Consider the following 13,056-nt stretch of genomic DNA (forward strand, 5'->3'; position numbering starts at 1 on the left):
TAGGCCATCTGGAAAGTTGTATTCAAGCTTGCTCCCAGGAATATAATTTGTTGACAGGGTACCAGGTGTGATTTCTTTTCATTTATGGTGTACCCCAGACAAGTTAGAACCCTTTGTACAAAGGCCAGATGATTCAAAAGTATGTCCTGGCTTTCTGCCTGAATTAGACAATCGTCCAGGTATGGGTGTATTTAAATATTTCTTTGCCTGCAAAATGCAATAACTGGAGCTAGGCACTTTGTGAATACCCTGGGTGCAGTAGATAAGCCAAAGGGCAGTGCAGAGAAATGACAATGCGTGTAGCCTGCTTTGAGGCGTAGTTATCTTCTGCAAGATTCCCTGACTGGGATGTGCAGGTATGCTTCTTTTAAATCTAGTGTTGCCAACCAGGCATCTTTGCCTAGCATAGGAAGTAATTGGTGAAGAGTCAGCATCTTGAATTTTGGAATTTCCAAAAAGGTGTTTAGAGTAGACAGGTCCAGGATAGGAATTGTCTTTTCTGGGTACCAGGAAAAGTCTCGAGTAAAAACTTTGTCCCTTTTCCTCTTCTGGTACTAGATGAATAGCCCCCATGCTTAAGAGAGAAAGTACTTGTTTTTGGGCCTCTGCCCACGGATTTGGAGGTAGGTCCGGCCACCCACTTGGTGTCGGCAATGTGTGGAAGTGAACTCTGTATTCCTGGGATGCTATATTTAAAACCCATTTGTCCTGGGTAATGAGTTTCGAGTTCTTTGCATAAAGAGCAATCTTTCCCCCCAAAGGGGCAGTCAGTTGATAAGTGCTTGGAAATTTTAGCAGGAAGTCATTGAGACAGTTTACCATGGGGGGGGGGTCTTATTACTCCCAAATTTGGAAGTGGAGGCCCCCCACTGCTTAGTCCTGTGTGTCCCCTGGGACTGAAATCTGGGGGTTTTGCTGTGTCTGGGTTTGGCTTGAGAAGACCTGGAAGGGGCTGGAAAGGACCAATTCTTAGAGGGCCAGTGCGTACTAAATCTAGGAGGCTGAACTTGTAAGAAATCTTTAACAGTTTGCATAGATTTAGCTTTATCTTCCATCTTTTTAAGAACTTCTTCAGCCTTGTTGCCAAACAGGCAGTCCTGATTTAAGGGAGCATCCAACAATTTAGCTTTAACATGATCAGGCAAAGATTGCTCCTTAAGCCAAGCATGCCTTCTGAGCACAGACCCAGTAACAGCAAGAGGCCTGTAATGAATCAAAATCACATTGTAAATTATGTTTTCCAACTTGTTCAGCAGAATGCATTAAATCCTGTCATCCTTTATTTTCCACACAGTCAGGAATCAACATAATTTTCTGTTTAAGCAATCCAATAACATGTTGCTGATACTTTAACATATGAAACTGGCAGTTTAAAGCCCTAATGGCCAAGGTTGCAGAAGTGTAAACCTTCTTACCCCATCTATCCAGCACCCTGGAGTCTCTATCAGAAGGGGTAGGATTTTTAGCAGTAGAAGCCTTAATGCCCTTGGGCCCCTGGGAAATAGTCTCTGGATCCGCAATAGGATTTTTAAAAAGGAACTTGTGTGACTCAGGGACCCTGTAGTATCTGTCTGGTTTTCTGGGAGCAGGAGACAAGGAATCGGGGGCCAAACAAGATTCTGAAAAAGCATCAACAATGTCTAGTATAGGAGGAATAGCTAAAGGCCTATGCTGAGGTAGGAGTAAGAAATCCCTAAAGCCTCTTTTTTGAATCAGAAAAATCCTGGCTTTCCCAGTGGAAATGCTCCCTTAGAGTATGTATGGGTTCCCCAAAAGAAAAATCCTCTGGAGGGGAATCAGAGGGAATGGAGTCCTCTGCATCAGAATCCTCATAAGTAGATAAGGTCAAATCCAAATCATCAGAAGAATCAGAAAAAACAGAATCCTGGTCAGAAGATTTATAAACCACTTCGGTCCTAGGCCTCTTAGAAAGGGGGGGCTGGCTACCCCTGATTAGAGTTATTAGATCTTCAGCCATTCTTATAATTTGTTTTTTTAGGCAGAGAGGCCTGAGCATGTGGCCTGAGCGTCATTTTTTTAGGCATGGTTCAAGATGTAGGCCTAAAAGAAGAAGGAGGCATCAGTTTAATATGCAAGTCCGTAGGCCTGAATATACCCTCAGAAGCCAGTGCCTCCACAGCGGCTCCGGACCCATCCAAGGTAGAGACATCCACGGGTTCCATAGTTGAAGCATCTCGCGGCATACTGGACTCCGAATGGGTCTCATTAGAAGCCTGCGAATCAGAAGTAGCAGGTATCAGGGGCTGCGAAAGCACCTCACTGAGTACTGGCGGAACTGGCGACTGGCTTAGGAGAAGCGTCGTTGGCAGTTTTGGACCTCGGTGGCCTGTCTCTGTCTTTATCTTTGCGTTTTTTTGGAATCCCAGTAGTCGGATAGCTAACCAATGACATTTCTGGATAATTAAACTGAGAACTGAAATATTTAGAGGCGAAAATATACTGACGACGGATAGTGCGCTGATTAAATAAAGCACAAAACCGACAGCAAGGAACATCGTGGTCAGGGCCTAGGCAAGGAATACAGTACGAATGAAAATCTTTATGAGGTATTTGCTTTCTACAAGTAATGCAATTATTAACTTTTACTGACATCGGTAAGGAGCAAGAAAAAGTTTCCCCAATGGGGTACTTAGCTTTAGTTGAAGACTTCGGTTCTGAAACTCGAAAATGAAAATTTCAGGAGTTGGCTGACTGGAACTTGTGAACTGCTTCTGCTCCGGGCACCGCATGGCAAGAAAGACTGATGTAATGGCGTTGGCTGCATGTTTTATACCCCTGATGACCTGACGTCATGGAAGAAGGGACAGCAACCAACGCAGGACCCAACACTTTGTTAATCAGGCTGACTGAGGGCTACCTGCAAGCAGATAACCCAAATGTAATGACTGCAACAGTGAAACACGAAGAACATCTGCAGTGCTCCCCTGCTAACAAGTTTTATCTGATAGCTATGGGCTTGAGCCCCTCAATCTCCAAATGCATAGACTTTGAAGGAGTCACTTAACAAAAAAGTGCTCCCAGACTGCTTCTGAAAAAAACAAAAAACTTACGGCCTTGTGAGCTTACCCAGTTAACAAACGCATAAATTAATTCCATCCATCCATTTTCTAAACCACTTGTCATAGTGATGGTCATGGTGGTAGCAAGCCAAGTAGTTTAGACCAGACCTCCCTATCCTCAGCAGCAGTCTACAGATACTATGGGCTCACATGCAAGATGAGAGATGTACTTCCTCCTCAACAAGTCTTGGGCCTCTTCCCACCGGACAGAATCCAGTACACTTTTCTGTGTGTCCATAGGCATCTTCAAAAGATGCCTACATAGCCTCATCTGACTCTTATTAACTCAACAGTGATCATACTCAAAAGACTCCAAAACTGCTGAGCTCCTCGCCCTGCCACAGTGAGATCAGCAACATTGTCAAGGAGCTTAATTTCTGTAGATTGCATCCATTACCTTATTCTTTAGGTTAGTAACAAATCTCAAGCCAGAGAAGAGGACAGAGACAGACAATCACCAAAAAAAATCAACAGCTGTGACTCATTTCTCACTTCATCACCACAGCCTTGAGACAAAGCCAAGCACCCACTGGTCAATCTTCTACTCCTCTTGACCTTCACTTATAAACAGTACCACACGTCTTATGCTCACTCTTCCAAAACCCCAGACTTTCACTTATAAAAAATTCCCCAGGATACTTAGACTCCTCCACCTAAGGTAGCTAACTCACCATTACCTGCAGAGGGCAAAACATTGCTTCCTAGAAAAGAAGCATGGAATCCAGTTTGCAGATGTTGATTTTCATCCTAACACTTTACACTCTGCAGTGAATTGCTTCAGTGCACAATAGACATCAAAGTCACTTCAGGCTGTCAGATATCATCATCATTTGCAAACAACAAAGATGTAACTCTCATGTCCCTGAACTGCATACTCTCGAGCTCTTTACTGTATAATGATATCCTGAGCATGAAGATCACAAACGAGAGAAAAGACAACAGACATGCTTAATGGAGACCTACACTCATCTTGAAGAGAAAGCAGGTATAACGTACATGTCACTAATACTAGAAATGAATGGCACACAGCATCAGCCCTGAGACTTGTAGTGTTACAGCTTTCCCATAAAACATTCTTAGCTACATCCTTATGTGCCTTCTCAGTGTCAAAAAAACACACTTGGATCGAACTGGCAGACTCCCATTTCCACTCTAATGTGTCTGCAAGGTCAAAGAGCTCAACCACTGTAGAGATGAAAGACAGTATGAGGGGTTGAAGGGACGATGGGTAGTTGCTAGAAGGAGGATGGATTATAAATACCTTACAGAGAGGGTGTCAACATTTTTGAAATAAAATGCCTAAGGACATTTTACAGGATAAGTCATCAGGTGGGTTCAGTAATGCATGGGGCATAGAAAGGAAATAATGAAGCAAGAGAAGTAGAAAGGTAGCTGTGATGGAGCCATCTGCAACAGCTGGATGAACTCAACATTCCATGTACATTCTTTTCTCCAGATGTTCATATGGGTGCTATTCAAATACGTGTTTTGTAATAAAAGTTAAACTACTTCCGCCTAAGACGTACACATCTCAAGGAGTTGTGACACCCCACCACTGGCCCAGTAATCAAGCAGCCACAATCCTCGCCAATGGCAACAGGGGGGGCGTACACACTGGGAGGATGACAAGTACACACAGTAAAGTGCAATTTCCCTTAACAGTACACGGAGACCACAGTCAGTCTGGGACTGTTTTTTCTCCCTTTCTCTAGATCCCCAATAAGACACCCCCACTGGCACAGTTACAGGGTTGAGATCTCAGCTGAGTGGCCAAGCCAAGACCTCCAGCACCCTCTCTGTCCAACCAGTGCTTCGTGTCCCTGCCCAAGTAGCTGATACATACACACACACTCTGAGATTTGATTTATATGCAAACACACAGACAGACACCTTGGAAAGGCTGGCACAGATTTACTAGCTATGCCCCCTTCTGCCCACACTATAAGGTAGTTTTCACTGCCACCAGTCACTACTTATCATCTACTGTAAGGCCCTTAGCAAAGGGTGTCCAATCTTACTGTGCAATGTTACTATTAATCCAAATGGTAATTTGACCAAGAGCAAGGCTATAAGGAGTGGTCTGCACAGTGTCACCAAACAGATATGCAAGAACTCCAAGAGCTTAAAATATGTCTCACAAATATCAGCCACAATGAAAGGTTTAAATATATTTAATAATAAATAATAAAAGAACAAGAAAATACTCAGTAAACAATCAGTTAATTTAGAGTTCAAAATCACAGGAAATATTTAAAACATTGCAGGACAGTCTTAAATAAGCAAAGAAAACATCTAAGTTATAGTTAACTATATTCCTAACTATATCTAAGAGCAATTACTATACCTTAGTTAATTTTCTTCCAGAGCCAGGCAAGACAGATGTGGTGAGTGGGTTTTCCAGCTGATGCTGTCAGGTCAAAGACAAAATACAAAGTGCTCCACCTCTCTTAGAGAGCCCTTAAATTAATATCTCAAATATGGCTGCTGGGATACTTAAAGCATGACATCACCTCTTGTCATCTGACTATCCCAGATGAAAACCATTGATCCAGCTGTAGTCTGCGAAAACACATAAACCTTAGATCTTTTGGCAAATGGTGGAAGTCGTAAAACAATTTACATTCCTCCACACTTAAAGACAATACAAAAAAATTCTAGTTCTAGACATTATGTCTACTACTGCACTGAAACTGAAAGATATCATCTCTTTTGTATATGGCCCAGCCATGAAGTAACTCAACCTCAACCATTCTTCTGAAGTTTGTTTCCCCTTTTAAAATACATACATCTAAACAGTTACAATAGTGTATATCAAAATATCTCTTCAGCACAGGTCTATACAATATGACATACAGTTCTAATACATTTGTAACACGGGCATATGACTCATGCTGCTATTCACAAATGACACATTACCACTTACAAAATTCCAGACAGCTGGGCTGGCAGTAGCTCCTTTTGATACAGAAGTAACCAAAAACAAAAAACAACTTAATGGCTGCACTCTTTATCTGTTCATTGCTCTTAAACCACTAGGTTATTCTACATCTGACAATGTACATAAATAATGTCTCACAATGCTTACAGTTCATTTTCTCAACACATATAATGAAAGTGGTATACTGTGCTGTCAAAGTGTACCATAGCAATTATTAAGGTGCCCCATTACCAAACATGGCCCAAAAGTGATCCCCTGCAGTACATTTACCTTCATCTTTGTCCAGTCCTCGTTATACACTGTCTTGTCAGCTTCATCTGTAGAATTGAGATCCCTGGCCCGAAATTCATCTCCAACTGCACGAAGATGTTTAGCAAACACCATGCTACGTCGAGCCTAAAACCAGAATCAGACTTAAGTAAACTGTACCCAATATGGTTACCATATGAAGAATGCATGGAAAATACACTGCAGTATCATGCATGCTTTACGCAAAATGTCAGAAATGTGTGTGCATGTAGATATATATATATATATATATATATATATATATATATATATATATATATATATATAGGTCTAATTTGTTTCATTGAAAGCTCATTTCATTGAATTTCAATTCACCCTGACTAAATCGCTGAAAGCTCAAATTAATGAAAACTCATGTCACCGAATCTCATTTCACTGAAGTGAAGTACAGGCACTGTGTAGAGTACTGTAAGGCAAGTAAAAGGTATAAGCCCTTTTCCCCACTGTAGTGCGAATCTGGAGTTAGTATATATAGTTAGGGGGGTGTGGAGGGTGTAGCCCCCCCCCACTTAGTTTGGGTTTATATTGTTTTCTGGAAAGAGTTAGTCATTGGTGCTGTAAGTATGCATGTCTATGGTTTAAAATGTATTGTTTTGAAGCTTTCGGTGAAATATAATTATAAAACCAAAACTCAATGTAGAAACACAGCTATACACAAATCAAGTAACACAAGTGCAACAAACAGCCAAAAAATGTATAAACACAGTCCACAAAAGCGTTGCACTAGGAACGACACAGGCAGGTAAAATCTGTTGCAGTTTATTCCACAAGTAGACAAGGGTTAGTGCTTTCACAGAAAATAGAAACTCTGCTTCATCAGATCCACCATATTCACAACATAAATACCTGAAATATATACAATATGTATATATTTTATATATATATATATATATATATATATATATATATATATATATATATTTATATATATTCTGCTTTCACAGAAAATAGAAACTCTGCTTCATCAGATCCACCATATTCACAACATAATCAGCTTAAATACAACATACCTCACCAATCATGAGCCAAAATGACTCACACACCCTTTTTCATTTAAAGGTACAAATACATAGAGCCAAAAGCATATTATAAAAAACATTCATATATAACAAAAGCATTTAAAATATTCACCTAAACAACCTGCGTGCTTTCAATACAGGTTTAAGAGGGACATTCTCATTTAGTCCCAACCCTTTGTGCGTTTGCATCCTAACAATCCACTCAAGTTCCACAGTCTCTTTACAATTCCTGATGTCACCCATTCTTAGAGTTTCAAAGACCCTATCAATAACTCTAAACTTGAACTTATGCTCAGCTCCCTTCTCCACTACATTTTGCTACAGCATTTAACATGTATTTGATATTACTAGAATAAAGGTGTTCCATTATACGCTCCTTAAACTTCCGATTGCTTCTCCCCACATGGAATGAAGAGCATGTGACACAGTGCCCTAAGTAAATAACATCTTTAGTGTCACAGCTAGCAGAGACTTTAAAATAAAATCTCCTGCCATTATCAGGGTTCAAAAAAACATTAACTGTCTCAATATATGTGCAATATTTACATCCTCCACATGGAAATGTGCCATTTCTTTCAATTCCATTTCTACTGTCTTTAACTCTATCGGGATAGCAAAGCAGCCATTTAAGATTGTTTTTAAACACAAAGGCAGGTTCATCACCCACAATAGTCCTAATCTTCTCATCTGTTAACAGGACCGGCCAATGCTTCTTAATAACATTTTCTCTGTTGTACATATTGTATATATTTCAGGTATTTTACAGTACTAGAATTAGTGTGTCTCATATCTACATATGTCAGTTATTACTGATGGTAGGTCTAAATATATTCTGCCCGAATTGTTTTTTTTTTTTATTTTGTTTCTCTTTTGTACATATTGTACATACTTTGGTACTCTACAGTATTAGAATTAGCTGCATCTCGAGCACTAAGTCTAGATGCTCACATACCCTGTCCCTTAATGATATTACGAAATACATATGAGGGGTGCATACTAGTCCTATGTAGCAGGGAGTTCCTGTAACACTCTTTCCTATATAACATGGTGTCAAATGTCATATCTGGTAGACTAACAACCTTCACGTCCAGAAACTTTAGCTCATTGGGTGAATATTTGATCGAAAATTTCAAAAAGGAAGTGGTACTATGTATATAATCCAGAAAACATAGTAATTCCTCTTCATCTCCTAACCACAGCATATAAACGTCATCAACAAACCTATTATATAGGCTAATATACTTAAAGAATCTATTTCTTCCATTCAACACATGACCATTCTCCCATTGGGCCATGAGCATAGTGGCATAGCTATTGGCACAAGATGTACCCATAGCTACACCAGAGGTCTGAACATAATAGGCTCCATCAAACAGCAAAACATTATTTTCGAGAATTACCTCAAGAAAGAGGCAAATCAAATCGATAAATTTACCATCATACCCACTATGTTGCTTCAGGTATTCACCAACCAACTCTATGCCATCCCTATTTGGGATGAGAGTGAAGAGTGAATTCACATCTACGGTAGCCATTAAACATTGTTGGGTTATAATACCATCATGCACATGTTAATATAGAGTCCCAAGAAACTGTTTGGAATCTCTCAACACTACTGTGGAACCATCTAGCACTGGTCTCAACAGCTTCTCAACAAAGATAGAAAAGGGCTCCGTCACCCACCCACCACCCGCTACTACGGGTCTAAAGGGGGGGGTGCATGGAGTCCTTATGTAACTGTAAAATGTTTGCACACAATGATGTTCAATAGTCAAACAACTAGCTAAATCTGCTGAAATAGATCCACCCATAAGACAATCTTGTGTAACACAATGTACATGAGAAACCATTCGCTGGATTATCCTTGATGTGATTTTAACATATACAGTAACATCACTCAACATAGTAGAAATAGAATTAAAATAAAAATCCCTATCCATGACTGCGATAGCACCCCCCCTTATCTGCAAGGCGGATAACAATACCATCATCTGTACATAGTCTATCCAGACCTATATGCTCATCCCGGGACAAATTATTAAAAAATATGATATCTACTGTGTCCATTAGAGATTTGTTGTAAATCGTCTTCACATAGTCTCATAAAAGCTTTCACCAAAAAGTGATTTGGTGGTACACACGTGCTTGGTTTTCTAAAAACAGAATCAATCTGATTATTATCATTACATCATTATAAATCAATTTCAGCATCAAATTTCTCCCAAAAACCTTTAAGTCAACAACAGTACCTGCCACATCAGTTTTGCCAGCGGGTCTGAATGATAATCCCCTGCTCAAGACAGAGTTCTCAGAGTCAGATAACGTTCTATGTGAGATATTACATATCAAGGGCTCTGAACAGTTTGCCACATCTTTTTTATGGTTTTGTTGCCACCCGTGTATATGGGGTGTTTGCGTTTTCTTCTGCCTTGGTTCTGTTGGCCCAATGACTGTTTGGTCCCATGCGGAAATGGAAGTAGTAGGCAGGAAAAAACTGGTTTAAGGGAGGCAAGACTGTTCTCAATATCCTTAAAGCCCTCATGATTTGTTTTACATCAGACAACTGGTTCCCGAGCTGTTTCAGTAAAATCGCCCCTCAGGATCTTATAAACAGAACCATTAGAAGACCCATTCTCAGACTCAGCCTTTTCATTAGTAGTAACTACAGGGCTAACTATACCATTATTGTCACTGGTGGATGATTTTCTATTTTCTGTGAAAGCGCTTATCCTTGTTTACTTGCGGAATAAATTACAACAGATTCTACCTGCCTGTGTCGTTCCTAGTGCAACGCTTTTGTGGACTGTGTTTATAAAACCAAAACTACATACATACATACACACACACACACACACACACACACACACACACACACACACACACACACACACACACACATGTGCATTTCTGTCACTGTTTAAACATCAGAGTGAATACGAACTCACTGAAACTGTGTTAATATAATATATAAAAATAAAAATCAGCTTTGTAATAAAAAAATCTTAACAGCAGCCAGGATGCCAGTAAATACAATTCATATGTTCAAAAGTAAAAAATACCCTCAAACACATGAAACACAATGTCAGAATCCAAACCAAGATGATACTGCCTTAAGATATCTGACTGCTTTAATATTTTACACTCCCTAGAAAAGCACAATACATTTAATACAACAGAGAGGGTTCAGGAGCTAAGCAATATCCAAGAGTGCTTTGCTCTTCGCCAATTTCCAGATCACCATCTGCTACACAGAGCACTTGGACAGCAGAATCCTTACTTTTCTGTATATTAAGTACTTCATTAACATTTTTTCCTGAACAATGAATGAGTTTACTCAGAAATGGTTATGATGCTTTCACAGTTGGTGCTTGCTAATCACTACATTTAACTTAAAACTACTACTTTTTCAAGAAAGTGCATTATACAGCTATCTTTCTGTTCTACCACATAGTTTTAAGAACATTTACTTGCAGGTAACATGCATCATGGTCCAATGTCACAAACTAAAGACCTGTGTTGCAGAATATCTGCCACTCTTCCAAGCCCAATGTAGTCATTCTGGCAGACAGCTGTTAACAAGTACAGATGGCAACAGGCATGCACCAGAATATGCTTGTGTTATATTTAACCTAAATATTTAACATGAACCTCCCAAGACTAGCAGTAGCAGTAGTAGAAGAAACAGTAAAATGTTAATCATTTTAAATGAATAACTTGTATACTCAATGCAGGCTACTACTTCTTCAAACAGGCTCCAAAAGGAGGCCCCAGTGCTGCTGCTGCTAACCTTACCTCCACCTAGTGAAGGCTATCATCAGCTTTAATCTCTTCCTAAATGCTAAAGATCCCCAGCACCATTATCAGGATCGGATAAAAACTCATTAGTGCTGCATTTACCTTTGGGCCAAATGCGACCCATCACCCTCTTAACTACAGAAGCCGAAAACTATACACAGTGCTTTAATCTTTGAACAGTGTGTAATCTGCACCATCAGAAAAGAATATTCTGTAGCCCAGCTATTTCTCAAGGACATGTCCAATCATTCCATGGTTGTCAGCATACCACTTTGCACTTCTCTGATCAAACCCTTTAACAAATACAGTGCTGCGTTTTGTAGACTCTGAATGAGCCACCTGAAAGAACTTAAACAGGTACTATATTTCCTAACTAGGAAAAATACAAGCTGGAAAACCTAATCTATTCTATAACTGACATGCAAAGTTGCATTTTGTTGTTTGTAGTTTCAGAAATGTAAACTTTTATTATTTTGACTTTCCGATCTTTTTGTCTCAATCGTTTTTTAGGTTATGTGTTATTTCAATCTACTGAAGTAGATACACACACACACACACACACACACACACACACACATTTTATTTTATATATATATATATATATATATATATATATATATATATATATCTCTATATATCTCTATATATCTATATATATCTATATATCTATGGGTCCTTACCACAAGTTCCAATTCTCACAAGCTTAACAGTCAAGCTGGGTACACCGAAATCCCGGAATCTCAAACAGTATAGACATTCATTGTGCAGAATCGTGTACAGTGATGATTGTGGTTTTGCACCTTCTTCACTATACTGCAATCTTGGAGTTTGTATACATAATAAGCAGGGGGTGTGGGGGTGCAGGGGGCTTGCCCCCTATAAAAAAGCAGGTGGTGTGTTTTTGCACTTTTTTGAGCTTCTAGGATTTTGATATTCCCAGATCAATCTTTTAAGTTTCGAGCTTGTGATAGGGACCCATATATGGGTCGCCTCAAAATAATCTAACAGCATAATATTGGCAACAAAAGTATCTAAACAAAATATTGACAAAATCTAACCATATCCAAAAAGAATGTTTTTATGCATAACTATAGACAGACTGGTGTGGGTGTCACATCAACAGTGACAATCATCTAGAGCCAATGTTCACACCAAAGGCTGGCTAACCCAATTATGATTGTTCTTCCATAACCCACACATGCACGCATATGTCCAATATTTATTTTATACATGTATATGGAAGCAGAAATATCAACATGCAGTTATGGCAACCGAAGCTTCTTGAAGGTCAGCAGGTAACGTGTTTTACAACTGAACCTACGAGGCTCAAGAGTTACTTGCCCTAGTGGCTATTTAAACTACACTAGGCTGCCTTCTGGGCTAAGGCAGCATTTATCTCCTTCTTACAAACATAGTGCCACAGGTTTAAATACCGTTGCAACTGAGGACACCATCTCCAAAACACTCCACATACACAACTACGTGTACAAGTGCTTGAACTCGTACAGGAAAGCAGGCTGCATCAGCTATCAATGAACCACTATACACATTCACATGCCCAGCCAGCCAAAAGTATGCAAACAGCTGTTATAGGATTACTACTCCCATGGAAACAGTCCTGTGTTATACTTTGTTTACTTACTCCATGTGGTCAAATGCACCTCCACTTGGAATCCACTGGACAGTAAAAGGCTGGATGACAGGTTTTCTTACCTTGCTTAATAACAGTTTTCCTAATACTCAGTCCTCCCTACCAAATAGTTCAAAGCAACATACATCCATTCTGATATTCAGGCAGCCAGAATACTGGTGGAAAAGGGCTCACCAGAGCCCTAACCCTCATTGCTAGTGCAAAGTTCAAACCTAACTATGCTGAAGACATTATTGTCATATATTCTAACCTGCAGAATGCCTC

The 13,056-nt window shown here is 39.7% G+C and overlaps 1 protein-coding gene across 2 annotated transcripts in view; it reads right to left on the reverse strand.

The window, feature by feature from the left end:
* The window catches only part of POFUT2 (protein O-fucosyltransferase 2), a 323,653-nt gene that overhangs the window by 173,255 nt on the left and 137,342 nt on the right, over window positions 1–13,056 (reverse strand). For both annotated transcript variants that reach the window (XM_044075990.1, XM_044075987.1), the window contains exon 6: window positions 6,289–6,414. In XM_044075990.1, coding sequence (XP_043931925.1) covers window positions 6,289–6,414 — 126 coding nt within the window. The remainder of the gene's footprint in view (window positions 1–6,288; window positions 6,415–13,056) is intronic.

Source organism: Protopterus annectens, chromosome 6.part1, assembly GCF_019279795.1.
Source record: "Protopterus annectens isolate FY-2018-M chromosome 6.part1, PAN1.0, whole genome shotgun sequence".
Lineage (NCBI taxonomy): Eukaryota > Metazoa > Chordata > Ceratodontiformes > Protopteridae > Protopterus > Protopterus annectens.